This window comes from Argentina silus (assembly GCF_951799395.1).
Source record: "Argentina silus genome assembly, chromosome: 16".
NCBI classification, from domain to species: Eukaryota; Metazoa; Chordata; class Actinopteri; order Argentiniformes; family Argentinidae; genus Argentina; species Argentina silus.
In genome coordinates, this window is record NC_139670.1 from 12,470,195 (window position 1) to 12,484,506 (window position 14,312).

General features: G+C 43.9%; 3 protein-coding genes across 11 annotated transcripts in view; 1 reads left to right on the forward strand and 2 right to left on the reverse strand.

Moving 5' to 3' along the window:
- Nucleotides 1–221: 221 nt before the first annotated feature.
- LOC310816903 (uncharacterized protein) lies at nt 222–5,740 on the reverse strand. 3 transcript variants are annotated; one of them, XM_083687245.1, is made up of 4 exons: nt 5,196–5,740; nt 3,992–4,202; nt 3,635–3,746; nt 222–1,630 (listed from the first exon to the last, which is right to left on the reverse strand). In XM_083687245.1, exons 1-4 carry the CDS (start codon nt 5,565–5,567, stop codon nt 1,516–1,518), a joined length of 810 nt encoding a protein of 269 aa, XP_083543371.1. In that variant the 5' UTR covers nt 5,568–5,740; the 3' UTR covers nt 222–1,515. The 3 variants fall into 3 exon arrangements, with proteins under 3 accessions (XP_083543371.1, XP_083543370.1, XP_083543372.1); XM_083687244.1 differs by having other exon boundaries at nt 3,635–3,749; XM_083687246.1 differs by lacking the exon at nt 222–1,630 and adding an exon at nt 2,864–2,920 and having other exon boundaries at nt 3,635–3,749.
- A 687-nt stretch (nt 5,741–6,427) lies between these two features.
- srsf2a (serine and arginine rich splicing factor 2a) lies at nt 6,428–9,929 on the reverse strand. Of its 7 annotated transcripts, XR_014554669.1 has the most exons (4): nt 9,272–9,928; nt 8,274–9,157; nt 7,518–7,603; nt 6,428–6,958 (listed from the first exon to the last, which is right to left on the reverse strand). XR_014554669.1 is itself a non-coding variant. In XM_083687390.1 (3 exons), exons 1-2 carry the CDS (start codon nt 9,631–9,633, stop codon nt 8,875–8,877), a joined length of 645 nt encoding a protein of 214 aa, XP_083543516.1. In that variant the 5' UTR covers nt 9,634–9,929; the 3' UTR covers nt 6,428–7,603; nt 8,859–8,874. The 7 variants fall into 7 exon arrangements, 3 of the variants coding, with proteins under 3 accessions (XP_083543516.1, XP_083543515.1, XP_083543514.1); XR_014554670.1 differs by having other exon boundaries at nt 6,428–7,603; XR_014554671.1 differs by having other exon boundaries at nt 6,428–7,603; nt 8,022–9,157.
- Nucleotides 9,930–10,794: 865 nt separating this feature from the next.
- rnf157 (ring finger protein 157) overlaps nt 10,795–14,312 on the forward strand; it is a 19,293-nt gene continuing 15,775 nt past the window's right edge. The window contains exon 1 of the mRNA XM_083687412.1: nt 10,795–11,114. Coding sequence (XP_083543538.1) covers nt 11,027–11,114 — 88 coding nt within the window. The 5' untranslated portion in view covers nt 10,795–11,026. The remainder of the gene's footprint in view (nt 11,115–14,312) is intronic.

The window sequence follows — 14,312 nt, forward strand, 5'->3', positions numbered from 1 at the left end:
AGCAGACGCCTTTATCCAAATACATTTGTCGAAGTAAGTAAATTATCTATCCATCAATCATCATAAGAAAAAGTAATCTATGCTAGGACCAGGGGCCATTGGCAGTCACAATGCTAGAAGAAGGAAGAATTACCTTCTTTTTTTATTTTTTATTAACAGTAGAGAAACTGTACAGGGGGTAGTGGGGATGAAGAGGTCTTTAGTTAAGATGTAGCCTGAAGAGATGGGTTTTCCTGGGTCCGTCTATGACGGAAGAGGTGGAAGAGCGGAGTGATTGGGCAGGAGTTTGGGGGCTGACCATTGCTTGCAAGTAGGAAGGGGTGGTTCCCTTTGCCACCCGGTAGGCGAGCACCAGGGTCTTGAATCAACACAATCTTTGTTATATTTCATTAAGTACACATTGTTTATTGCTTTTAACAGTATATAAAACGAGTAAACATGAGAAGTCTTGCTGTGCCATATGACAGTCATAAATACGGTATGAGTGTGAATGATTAATGATGGTCTGGTTTGTGTTTGCTTGCACAGTGGATTATGAATTACAGTGGATTATGCATGGGAACAGGTGAGGATAGGATGAGGAAGCAGGAGGAGAGGAAGCTTTAGAGGACATGGGGCAGGGGTGCCCACACTTTTTCGGCTTGCGAGTTACTTTCAAAATGACCAGGTCAAAATGATCTACCTACATTAGAAAATGCTAAATATATATTGCGAAATATATACATGCGAATGCATGGTGACACGTGGCCCGTAGAAGAGAAGCGATCTCAGACTGGCCGCATTGTACGTCAATCAAGTGGCGCACTCACACTGGCTCAATTGCCTCGTACCGTGATGAAGCACAAATGTCCGTCGTAAAAAATCTGACGTGATTTTTTTAATGTCACGCGATCGACCCGCACTACTCTCGCGATCGACCGGTCGATCGTAATCGACGTATTGGGCACCCCTGACATGGGGGGAACAGGAATCTTAACACCTCAAGGTGCATTCAGATGAGTATAACTTTCAATGTCAAGCATGCAGAACCTGTTCACTTTTGGTGATGTAATGCTTTATTGAATCAGACGAATGAATCTCTGAAATTGTTCTATCCAACCATGACTTCTATTCATTCCAAACCCATTAAATAACAAAGTGTGTCACATAGCCCATGCAAATGCACATGTATATTTCAAAATGTTGATTTTCTGTTATTTGAATGTCATTTGAATGCCAGTCTGTCATTTACTCCAGCCCAGACTGATCACATCTCTGTCAGGGAAGAGGAGTTGAGTTTAAGTAGAGATTAAGATAGAGTAGAGAGTTGGAGAAGAGTCAGAGAATAGTCTGAGTAGAGGCTCAGATGGAGTAGAGTTTGAATAGATACAGATAGAGTAGAGCTGTAGTATACTTGTAGCAGCCAAGTATACTCAGATGGACAGTCAGGTGGAGTAGAGTTTGGGTACAGTGATAGTACAGTGGTAGTAGAGTGGTAGTAGAGTCTGAGGAGAAGCCTAGAGGTGGAGGAGTGTCTCAGATGGAGTACAGTTTGAGCTGTTCCTCCACGTCTCCCTCTGACACCTCACCAAACGTCTCCTGGTTCTGCTTCAGCAGCTGGAAAATGGCCGCCAGCTGCTCCCGTTGTACCCTGCAAAAAAGGCAGACAAAGGTAAATGAACCCTGAGTCTCATCTCACCTGTCCGGATCAATGATGGTTTAGAGATAAGCGGTCTAGATCCAGAACACTGATATGAGATTGGTGCTGGGCTCTTGTCATTGCTCTCCTGAGAGGAAAAATGATAGGACTAGAGATACAGATGCCATTGTTTTAAATGTAAAACTCAACACACACATGCACAGATGGCTAACAACATGTGACTAATAATGCCAGTGTGGGACCCAGCCCAGCAAAACTTGATGGTACAGCACAGCACAGGCCAGCCAAGACAAAAAAGCACATCATGGCAGAGCACAGTGAATATGGAGTGAGAAAGAATCTAAAGGGAAGTATCTACTCTACAGGCCTGGTGGCTCGATTCTGATAACTCTCTCTTTAACGTCACACACCTTTATTCTTCCATTGTTTTAGAAAGAGTATGAATTATGTAAATAAATTTGGTTTAGTTCAGTTTAGAGATGTAGCATGCCACCTAGTGGCTAAAAATTGACATTCAGTTTTGCTGAATGAGGAGAGTCATCTGGCTTGCTGTCTGTGGTGATAACTGCAGGGACATACAGGTGTGCTTCAATCAACACCTAACCTACTCTACTCCTGGGAAATAGCCTACCTGTTTTGTACCTGGGAAACCATGGCAACCACCCCAGGGAAGGATGCTGCAGCCAAGGGGTTGGGGGGAGCGTAAGGGGTGAGGAGGGTGAGCAATGGGTGAGGAAGATGGGACAGGTCTAAAACACTTGAGTCCTTGTGGATAGCAGTGTCTGCTGGTTTTCATCCTCCATGAAGCAATTCATTTAGACCTGGGAAACCAGGTGACTGACTATGGCCTGGAAAACCAGGTGAGTGGTTTAGGTCTAGGAAACCAGGTGAGTGTTCTGACCAGCCACTATAATTCACCACTAAAGTGGGAAGGAGAGAAGAGAGCCAGACAACACTGCCTGTTTTTCAAGGAGTGGAGTTGAGAAACCTGCATGGTTGTCACTAGATGGCCATGCTAGAATGGAGGACAGTATCGCCAGAAATTAGGTGCAATTATACTAGCCTTTTGGTCTTGCGGTTAGGGTTGCTATTTAAAATGACATTTGTGGTTAAAATATATGCATCATTCATCCTTTCTAGCATGCCCAGATAGTGATGACCAGGACTGGATGGGCAGGAATCATTTGTAACTTATACTTTACCAAGTATTACTACACCCCCCTGCCTGCCTGTCCGTCTGATGGGACTTACAGAGAGGTAAAGTCTGTGGTGAACTCTACCCTGCAAAGATAAGAGCAGGAGACAGTGGTTACATACAGGAAGCCTGGATTTCTGATGCTGGGATTAGCCTGTGGTGTGTCATGTTATCCATCTTTCTCTCTCTCTTTTTCTTTCTCTGCCCTCTCTTTTCGGTCTCTATTTTCTACTCTAGATGAAATTCAATTCAAGTTATTAATTGTCATGACTGTTAATATTAATTGTCATGACTGTGAAATGTACAAAAAATGACCATTTTAATGAAGCAGTAATAGTAACTATCTCTGTTTCTCGCCATCTCCCTCTCAGAATCTAGTCTATCTTGAATCAAAAAACAGATTAGTTTTGGACCACAAGCCCTGGTCCTAAGCTTTATGATGAGCCGTGGGGTAAAGCAGCTGCCAAGCACAGTAACCTCACAGAAACATCACACTGACACACTTACACACACGTTGAGAGGGAGCAGAAAGGGAGGAGAAACAGACACTGGGCAGAAGGGCTAAGCTGAGTGGATATACACATTCATAAATAAGCGATCGCAGGTGAACAACTGTACATTGGCAATGATCTCAGTCAATCAATCTGGGACTGACAAGACAGTCCCAGGTCAGTGGCAGGGTTTCAGCACAGTCTGCCAACAGGTGACCCAACACTCTCCTGGACAATACTAGCACTTTGACCTACAGCCCGTGTCGTGACTTGTGAGCTACGACAGGTCTCCTGGGTTCCGGCACTGACCTCTGCTCGTCCTCCAGCTCATCTTTGGTCATCATTTTCTCCAGCCCACTGGTCCGCAGCATCCCGGGGACGTACTTCAGGGACTGACCGTCTGTGTCCACCTGTTCCATATCTACTGTGAGAGAGGGTGGAGTGTCATCCTCAATTCCAAGTCAACTCCTCAAGTCTACCCTAAAAGCAATTGTTTAGGTCTGAAAATAATTGGAGAGGTGTAATTAATATGGTACTACATGCTTTACCTTGCCCTTTGACCGGCTGATTGAACCGTCACTATATTTCTTACACTTATCCAAACCTCGCAGATCTCAAAACGTGCTGAGGGGCCTGGGGTCAATTTGGAATTGACCCAGCACTTACCATTGCTCTCCTGGCTTTCTGAGGTGCCCCCTGTCTGCCGGTAAGTGAAAGGGCACAGTAAGGACTCCCCCTCTGTGGACTCTATGGAACCGGGAAAGCCCACTGGAACGGGGGCAGGGTCAAAGGTCGTTTCAGAAGATCTTGTTAGAGAGCAATGTTGGTCTGTCGTTGTTATCTCTCCCACCGTAGCAGGCTCAGAATCAGACTCCCCCTGTCAAAGAAGGAGAGGTGTGACTGGGGGCGCATAGTGTAAAGTGACTCCTCTCCTTCAACTGCATTGATGTGAAAGAACAGGAAAGGTCAAAGCAGATGACTAGTTGGCCTCCATATTGTTTTCACTTGGCCTGTGATTCCATACCTGCCCTCATATCACCATGTCAAGACTACAGCCAAATCCTGATAAGTGCAAATCCGATTATTATTGGTACAAACTGCTGCTCAATTCATCCTGTCTTTTCATTTGCTTTTCAGATATCTGCATGCTTAGTGTAGTACCAAGCCATTAACTTGTATACCAAGTCAGCTCCCCCATCTTTAGACGAGAACCTGGGCAGAGGTATTGAATAGGTCCTAAACCTTTTGGGCAAGAGCAGAGACCATATGTTGTACTGCAGAGATTCCATGCTAGTTAAAGCCTTAAATCAATTAGACAGCTCATATGTCTGCCAGTCCTCCCCTACCCTGCTGATCTGGCAACTCACTCCCCATGTGTCACACCTTCATGGTCACATGTGCCTTGCTTCCCTTTTTTTGCACTGTATCCATGGTGATGGTAGCCAACCAGCCTAGTCCTGTAAACCAGCCAGGCATGCATGGACAGAGATTCCCTGCAGATGTCAGTGAGACTTGGGACAGGCAGCAGACCTGAGGATGGCAATCCTGATATATGTGACTAAATGTGTGTGTATTTCAAATGTCTGCAAAACAAAACTTGTCCACTGACACAGTAATCATTTTCTGTAGCTGCTAACAAAGAAGCGGCTGCTCATCATAGTCAGTTGCAGACTATTGCTCTCTGCTAGGCTCTCATGAAATGTTTACATAGCGCCAGTGTGAACCTTTTTAGGGATGGGTCTGCACCGACTTTAACGTATTATGGTTTAACGATGGGTTTGCTACTGTCGTGTCTTGTGCATGACCTACACTAAATAAACTGACGTTGACTATTGAAATATCACTCCGAAACAGCATATTTATATTTTACCGTAATGCCCATTTTCACAGTCTTCTCATGTGCATGGGTGCAGCTCCCAAATTCGGTAACGGGCAGCCCCTCCTCCTCCTCAACTGCTATTGTGCCCACTGCTGCCACCCGATCCGTTCTCCTCTCCTCTGCTTTGTCCACAGAGGTTAGTCCTCCCCTTGTCTTCAGCTGGTTCTCTGTCAGATTTACCGACGCTCCCGGTTTATCTAATCCCGGTTTCGCTTCCACTCTTCCTGACTGCGCTAAAAAACCTGAATTATCCAATTGGGAAGTAGCAGACGATGCACCATTGTTGTTATTGAATAACGTTGTCGCCAAAAAAATAGCGAGAAGTGTAAAAAGAATGGCTGGCAAAATAAAAGTTATATCCATTTCTGCAGATAGCGTGTTGGTTGTTCAGGACTCAGACAGTACAATATTGCCTGTTAATCCACGTTTATAACAAAGAAATACCGTTATGGCAATGCACCCGTTCTTTCCCGTTATCCCTCATCAGATTGTCGGAACAGATTGCCGCGCCGCAACTTGTTTGCAGTGACCGCGTCTACAACTGTGGAAAAACAGTCAGGATCTCTCCAAGCCATACGTCATTTCCTACGGTGACGCCCCGCACATTTTATATTAACCATGTAAGTACAGTAGCCTAGGTAGACAAATCATTGTCTCAAACAATTCTACTCCCTAAACACAGTGGGAGTCGGCCAACAAATTGACCATCACGTTGCAAGCTACCTTATCCCTGTACTTTGCAGGTAATCGCATCAGTACGCAGAATGCAAGCGCAACATAAGCCACATGAAGACATAGCCTAACCTACTATGCCTAGTGCTATACCAGATGCCTGTGTGCAGACGAACATTGTTGCTCACCGCTTAATACCAGTTAAACCTCTAGTCTCTCGTAGCCTGGTCGGTAGGTTCTTCGATATGTTCATCAATAACTTATTATCTTGGCCTAGATCATTTCCTAGCAGGGAAAGGCTAGATAGTCTTGACCACTCAGTTTGGTATAGTAGGAAATTCTTACACCAAACTGAGTGGTCAAGACTATCTAGCCCTCTGCATGTAAAAGGTGAAAGCTTTTATTTCAGCCTCATTCTGGATTTTTTTAGAACAATGACTAACCCCCCCCCCCCCCCCCCCCCAGATGTGTTCTGTCTGTGTGAGTCATTGTGTAATTCGCAACAAGGTCAAGACAAAGTTCACTCTTTCAGACAAAAATGTTTAGCACAAAAATTATTTTATTAGCATTCACCTGAAGCAGTTACAAGACATCTGAGAGTTCACAAAGGAATGTACTGAGATTAATTTATCAAGCAACTGGAATGCCCTTACAAACCTTCCACTTGACCATCTTTGAAACACGATCGAAAACCAGCTCAGAGCAGAGGGGTAATTATGCTGCATTCATGACAAGTCGGAAACTCTGAGCCTCTGAGTTATAATTAACGCAAGTTATTTGTGTAGAGCTTCATATTGGTTGATTCTGATACTCTCCAAGTGGGAAACTCAGGTATCTTGGGGGGGGGGGGAGGGAGGAGGGGGGAATGTATTTGTACAGAACATGTAAGGGAGCACACAACACAGGAAAAGATGTATGACCTGCCACAGCTGTGATCTTACAAACCGGCAAACAGCAGCGGAGGGTCGAGCACCGGAACAGCACCGGGCACTCTGCACCGCAACACGCCACACCATCTCACCACCGCACTGCATCGCACCTTAACAGCTAACCAGCAATACTCAACTGCTACACAACTGCGCCTAGTGCACAAAAGATACACAAGAGAGAGGGTTAGAATCACAGGAAAGCAAATATAACCAGAGACATCAAGAAAACCAAGGATATACACACAAAAAATTCGGAGATACTAGGGGGTTTACAAATTTAAAAATATGTAACATTTACAAATGTTTGAACATTTAACCTTTTCTTTAATTTCCCTGTACACAATTCACTCTATGCTTTGATCCAAGTAGGATATATTCCTTTAGGGTTAGCTACTCCCTTTTCTAAAATTAACACAGCAAAGGAAAAAAAACATCTGCATTCTTCTGAGAATAAACTAATAAGAGCCTTCATAAAAATAAAAAAGGTACTTCAATGTCAACAAAGTAACTAACTATACAAGTACAAATCCATATGCACAAACTCTAACAATGAGAAATGATTACCTCACCAAACCCTTTCAACATGTAGTTTGCCCTAGTTCAATGGAGTAACATTGCATTGGTAAATAAAAGTACAGTCTTTCTGGGCAACTGAAATCAAATATATATATATATATAGAATTTAAAACATTTTAGACCAAGTTACAATAACCTTTTGGTCAGAAATCAGTGGGTGTAGAGGGGTCGACTTGCAGACCACTACGCTCTTGCTGGCGTCCACAGCGAAGTCTCAATCATCTGAAATATGGAAAAAAGACAAGACAACATGTGTTAGACGCAGCAAAACAACAAGCTCATGGTTTGAACAGAAATTAGCCTGCCATAGAGCACATCCTCAACTATGCATAAAACAAAATCCTTTCAACCTCTCCAACAAGGGCTTGCAAGTTGATATTCCCGCAGGTCACAGCAAATAACATTTCAGTTTCCAGGTTTTTGGAAAATAACTGAATTTTCTTTAATTTCAGCAGGACATTTGTTCCTTACTGTCCTGATTGTCTCTTCACACACACTCCACGGGCCCCCACTCTCCATTTCACAAAGGCACATTGGACAACAAACCTTGGGGGGTCCTTTCCCCTGTGACTGGCCAATGAAACCACAGGCACAGACCTGTACAGCGTTCTGTGTCCAGTCTGTGATCCTGTGAACGTACCTCACCACCATCTCATACACCACTGACAGCCCGAACCACCGCCATGACGACCTGCTCCATAGCAACCGCCATCGCCCTCAGCAACAGGCAGGTCACATGGGCGGGTCACACACTAACTGCTCTCATACTGCCACACCCCCAACTCCTCTCTTTGCAAACAGGACACCGCAGCTTGGAGGAGAGAATTCCACATTTAGGTGAACGTTTAATTTGAACACCCCACCCCAAACCTTTAGAAAATGAAACTCAAACCTTTAATACTCCTAATCAGCATTCTTGATCTCTGGTCCTAGAGAGCTGCAGTACAGCAGGCTTTTGTCCCAGCTCAGCAGGAAATGCACCCAATTCAGCTCATCAAGGTGTTGAAGATGAATTGCTTGGCTGAGTCAGGTGTGATAGCACTGGACTTGGTTACACTGCAGCTCTTCAGGACAAAGATTGAGGAGCACTGCTCTAAAAACGATTCACTACCTCAGTCCTGGTCTGGTCCCATATGTTCTTTAGTTAACTTAGTCCTCAAACATGTAGGCCGCTGGCATAACAACTATAACCAGAGGAGCTCACTAGAGCACATACAGCATATCTAGGATCAGCCTAATTCAGTTTTATCCTGTCCATCCCACCTAGATAACCTTACAGACAATTTCCCCCCGTCAATAGCAAAGCGCTAGAGACAGGATTCTGTGGCCTTGATAATTGATATTCTGAATAGGCCTATGTCTGCAGACCAGTACCCCTTTATATTTGCACTGACTCTAACCTTTCCTGAAATGCCAAATGTTCAACCTGTAGTCATGAATAAGCACCCCTCCTGCCCTTCCCTGTATACCGTCTTACTGGGTCCGGGTTCGGGTTAAGACTCAGTTCCGTTGTCCTCGGGGGATTTAGGCCTACTCTTAGACCTCGACCTGGATTTGGATCCTCTGTTCGAAGGCGGGCTTCGGCTTCGGGACTTGGAGCGGGACCGAGACCTCGAAGGGGATTTGGACTTGCTCCTTCGAGGGGTTCTGGATTTAGACCGGGACCGAGAGTAGGATCGGGACCTGGAGCGGCTGTAGCGGGAACGGCTACGGGAGCGAGAGCGACTTCTGCTTCTAGAACGACTGCGCCTGCGACGGCGGGGGCTGGCGGAACGGCTGGTGGGGGACAGAGCACAAACAACATTGATTAATTAGCTAGATTAAAAATGTATTGATTTTATAATTATGTATCAGACACATTGCAAAAGGCAAACAATGATCCGGCCTTACCTCCTGCTCCTACGCCCATAGCCTCCATATCTACGGGGCGGCCCACCACCACCTCTTCGCCCGTAGTGGGAGTCTGGTGGGCGGCCATAGCGCGCCATCTGAACTCGCAGTTCCCGCCCGTCGAGCAAGGCGCCATCCATGGCGTCCATGGCGTCCTCAGCGTCGCGCTTGTCGTGGAACCGCACAAAGGCGAAGCCGCGGCTCTCCTTGGTGTACCTGTCCCGGGGAATATACACATCGCCCACTCGGCCGTACTTCTCAAAAACTCGGCGTAGAGTCTCTGGCGAAGTCCGATAAGTCAGATTGTCCACTTTGAGCGAGGTCATACCCTCAACATCGGGCGGGGGCCTTCCGTAGCTCATTGTACCTATTCAAAATAAGACAAACACAAGACAACGACGGGAGGAATATGCTCTTCGATTCAAATCGTAGTTTTATGAAATTCGTCTATTGTGGTATGGTTCCCCTCGATCGTTGGGCTCTGCGCAGTTCACACGTAAAATGGCGGTTCCGAAGCTTCCTTTTTGCTGCCTATCGGGTTCCGGAGTGGTGTTCGTTTAGTACTCTGGTCTACCTGGCGCATTCATATGTAGTATCAAAGCCTCTTTTGTAAACTGGTTGCCTTGGTATACACCCATAAACATATCACATTATCTGCTTCTCTTTGATAAGGACGTAGTATGTTGCGGGTTTGCTGTAGCCTATTCATAGCCCGCCAGGCCTGCGTCGATTTCACTCCAGGCTGCTCCGCCCTCGCCTGTTTTGCGTTGTCACATGACGGGCTATCGCACATTTTATCCTAATCGAATGCCACATGGCTCTGACCAAGGATACGCCGCCCCCTAGTGAACTGGAGTAACAAGTTGCAACATATGAATGGTTGCAATATTGTTGCCAACTCCTGTATGATTTTGTGTAGGCCTAATAACGTTTAAAAACAGATATTACCTTATAGATCAGTGCCATAATCACCCAAAAAGGATTTGGCGACAAATTATGAATCCCGCACCCTCGTCATGATTTATTGTCATGGCATGTTTTCAAATTCAAAGTCTGTATAGCTATGCTTAACTGCCCAGTGAAACATGATAGGCTGGTTTAGGCCCATATGTTTTATTTTCAGACATCATCTGGTGCTGCACTGCAGTGAACTGTTCCCACATTTGGGGAAGGTCACATTATAGCGAACCAAGAGCTGCTGGATTGTACTGCGCAAAAACCCATAGTCCGGATTTGTGCCTGACGTCATGGGTAGCCATTAGAATCGGTCTTTGACAGTTGGGGCACGGAGGGAGCGAGCACCGATAGCAATCAGCATCCCTGCACGGTCGAGGAAAAGGAGAGAGGGAGTGAGAAATGTTGGGCACACCATTCCATCGCTCTACATAGGAAAACCTTTCCCTCTCAAAGCGGCCCCGAAACGCGCCGCATTGAAGCGCACGGAGAATCCATCTCAAAGGGAATGGATAAAGCGCTATACGTTTAAAGGGACTCGGTTGCTGCCTTTTCTGCCTCAAAACAAACTATCGAAAGGCACGACTGCCCCACGGGGCTTTGAAAAAGCAGCAAAGAACAACAACTAATCCCCGGAACGATCATAACACAGGCGCCGCAAGCAGAGAGCCAAGGACATACAACGAACAGAAATGGGAACGGCTATAAGAAATGGATTAAATGAAATGGAATAGTGAGGTTGTGAGAATAGCAAATTTGTTATTGTTATGTTCATTAATTTAAGCTTTTATTTTACTGGAAATGGGAGCTTTGACTAGCAGACAGAATGCAGGCGTGGAAGAGGTGGACATTCCGTCCAATTCAGTGTACCGTTATCCACCGAAATCTGGTAAGTGATGCCGTGATGCGCTATGTAGGCTATAGGAAATAGGGCTTTGAGTAAGGCCCCAGGTATCCCACGAGATTTTACTTCACTCTTGTTGCATGATAATAAATAAATAAATAAAAATAATAAAAATGGTCTGTGAGCCAAAAGCCATGGCCTATAGAATACCGTAGGGCATCAACCAGCTTCTTCCCGCATCCTGCTTCGGAGTGGCAACAGTGTGAGAGCCACAGCGTTTCTGCTATTTAAACCGTTTTGGTGAAATCATATGGAAATGATATATTCAAGTTGCCATGCATAACACTGAAACACACCAACGTAGAAACATTATTTGATGAAATGTTGGTTTAGAACAGGCCCATGATGCACCCCTCCTTTTCCATCAGTGGCCCTTTATAAAGTAGGCCTACAGAGACTCTAGTGACGTGTTTGTGACGATTATATCAGAAACTATTGGATTTTCTTTTTTTCTTTCCACTTTTCATCTGCTCAGACATTGGGTTTAATATTACACAGAGAATCCGAGATAGAATGTACCCTGGCAAGATTCAGACAGATAACATAAAGATCAACGGTCACATCAGACCAGTGTGGAGGGGTTGATAATTCAAGGACGGAGAGACGACCAGTGTAACAGGATCCCGTCTCAGCAGAAATGTCTCACCCTCTGTTAATGTCCGTAGTACAGGGATGAGTGTGTCTGACTGTCCTCAGGACAGGAAGTTGGACCCCATACACCATCCCACTGCATCCTGGTACTTCCCAGATTCACAACAGTACGTTTGCATGTACTGATACTTTTATTATCCAGTCATGCCAGATCAATAATCACATCGAGGAAGGAAGTAGGGAAGGAAGGAAGGAAGGAAGGAAGGAAGGAAGGAAGCGTTTTTAGAGTATTTATAGCAGAGTCAGAGTGTGGCCTGGGATTTGTCCGTGGTGGAACTGATCTCTCAGCACTAGTTCCTCTCCCTGGGATCAGGTGTCTGGTGAGAACGCTGGGCTCACCTGTCTTACTTGTGGCCAATTCTATGGTAACAGAGTGACTGCTGGGACTGAGTATGTCAAACAAAAACCCTTGATAGCAAAGTTTAAAACCATACAACTCGATGCACAAGGACTACTTCCAACAAAACATTTACTTTAACCTCAAACGACCAACATATTTCGCATAAGTTCTTTACCAATGGGTCTGGCCAGACCCCAATACTGAAAACATAAAAAAGCCACAATCTTTCAAAAAGTTACACTTTCATTCATAATCATTATAACAACAGAAAATGATATGTTTTACAATTTACACACTTTAATAATTTATACGATAAAACCAATGGGGTCCAAATGGGGTCCAAGAGCCCACAATGGGGTCAGAATCTTTAAAATCACTTGAAAACTGTTTTTATACAATTGACATTGCCATGACAAGTTGTACGAAATGTAATCTTAATCAATACTTCTTTTTTCACTGTGCTATAGGCTGAATTGGGTGAATTGTGCCTTTTTTTGCCTGAACCATACCATTTGTAATTTTCTGAATACAAAATTAATACTTGGCACCAAATAAAATGTTTTGGAGTTATTGGGGACATGTTTTAGAACCTAAACCTAAACCCCATACAAAGTGCCTGAAATTAGAGGTTGTAATGCTTTTTGGACACTTAAAAACATATTCACTCAGATTAATATTATGATAATGTAATAGAAACATTAATATTAGCAGAACATGATGGTACGTGTTTGAAAAACAAACTGATAAACCGAAATACAGTCCTCGTTTATATTTGGAGCTACATCTCGGGAAGATATTCAGATTTGACAGGGCTCTCAACATAAAACAACAAGCTCAACCTGAGGAATTTATACATTTGACGTTCCTTGCAGAAACAGACTGGGTGGGATATTTATTCTGCATCCACACACGCAACTGTTGACATTTCTGGTGTAGCAGGACACATTACTGTGCTGACTGGTACTTCATGCATCCCGGTGTAGAAGCTATGTAAAACTACTGTACCACTGTACTTTTTAACCATGTTTCCCCAAACCTCTATTAAATATCTTCTCCAAACCAAGATTCAAATATGTCTCCAGAAAGAGTTGATTGTTAAATATAATATGATACCTTGAGTTTGAAAAAATCTCTTTTGGTTGTTGAGCTACAGTCAGTGAAGTGGATTTACATCTGGTAACAAAATGATGGTAAAATAATTACTAAATGGCTCCCCCACAGAAATGCATGATTTATGGATTTGAATGTTATTCTGTACACAATGATGTAGCTAAACTAGGGAAAGAAAAGGTAGAAATATACAAGATAGACACCTAGCCTACCTAGTTTGCCTCAGAGATAGCCTCTGCAAAATGAAAACGTTCTTGTCTGCAACCGGTGTGGGAAGAATCCTAAGAATCTGTTTTTGGGATATGTGTCGGTACGCTCTAATGAAGAAGACAGCTGGCTTTGCTTTCCCCACTGTACTCAACAACAATGAAGTCTCCATTTATTGGAGCATGAGGATGTTGATGTGGTGCTTGGTGTGGATGTTGATGCAGAAGTTTGTAACTGGGCAGTTCCATGTAAAAGCACCCATGAGGAACAAAATGTGAAATTTATCAGAGCATATCAAATTGGGTGTCAAATGAAAGCTAAGAGTGTGTATTTTTGGAAATGAAGTGATAAATACATTTCTCAACCATCTTCCATCATAAGAATAGTGATAAGATGGTCAAACATATGGAAAACATCTACCAGAACAAGTCTTTAAAGGTGTTTAGCAGAGAAAAAAGAAGTTTAGCAGAGATTGGGCAATGATTCTTAAACTTACAGAAGCCAAACCATTTCCAAAAAAATAAATATAAGTGTTGATATTAGTTGACTGGGGTCTTTTCATGGTCTCAACATTATTATATATTATATCATAATATTATTATAATATTACACCAAGGACAGAATTTTTTTTTCCAATCAGTGTGACAGAAAACGTTTTGTTCCGGATAAGTACCATCTATTTATTTTTAAGTTAACTGAGTTTATAAATCGTAAGTACTCCTTTGTTGCAATGATATGAGTACATGAAAGTTGGACGACGGCCAGATCAGCCATGTTGATTCAGACCAGACTATTGTGAATGTTACCATGATGACTTTACTGTGCAGTCAGAGGAGCTTGAGGTAGAAGCTGCCTCTAACCACATATCAGGATCA

Bases quoted from the DNA above. Each gene is read 5' to 3' on its own strand.
- LOC310816903 (XM_083687244.1), bottom strand. From the start codon at position 5,567: ATGGATATAACTTTTATTTTGCCAGCCATTCTTTTTACACTTCTCGCT. The intron at 3,750-3,991 runs GTAAGTGCTGGG...CCTCTCTCACAG, and splicing joins AGAAAGCCAGGAGAGCAATG to TAGATATGGAACAGGTGGAC. The intron at 1,631-3,634 runs GTCAGTGCCGGA...CCTTTTTTGCAG, and splicing joins GAGCTGGAGGACGAGCAGAG to GGTACAACGGGAGCAGCTGG.
- srsf2a (XM_083687390.1), bottom strand. From the start codon at position 9,633: ATGAGCTACGGAAGGCCCCCGCCCGATGTTGAGGGTATGACCTCGCTC. The intron at 9,158-9,271 runs GTAAGGCCGGAT...GTCCCCCACCAG, and splicing joins TATGGGCGTAGGAGCAGGAG to CCGTTCCGCCAGCCCCCGCC.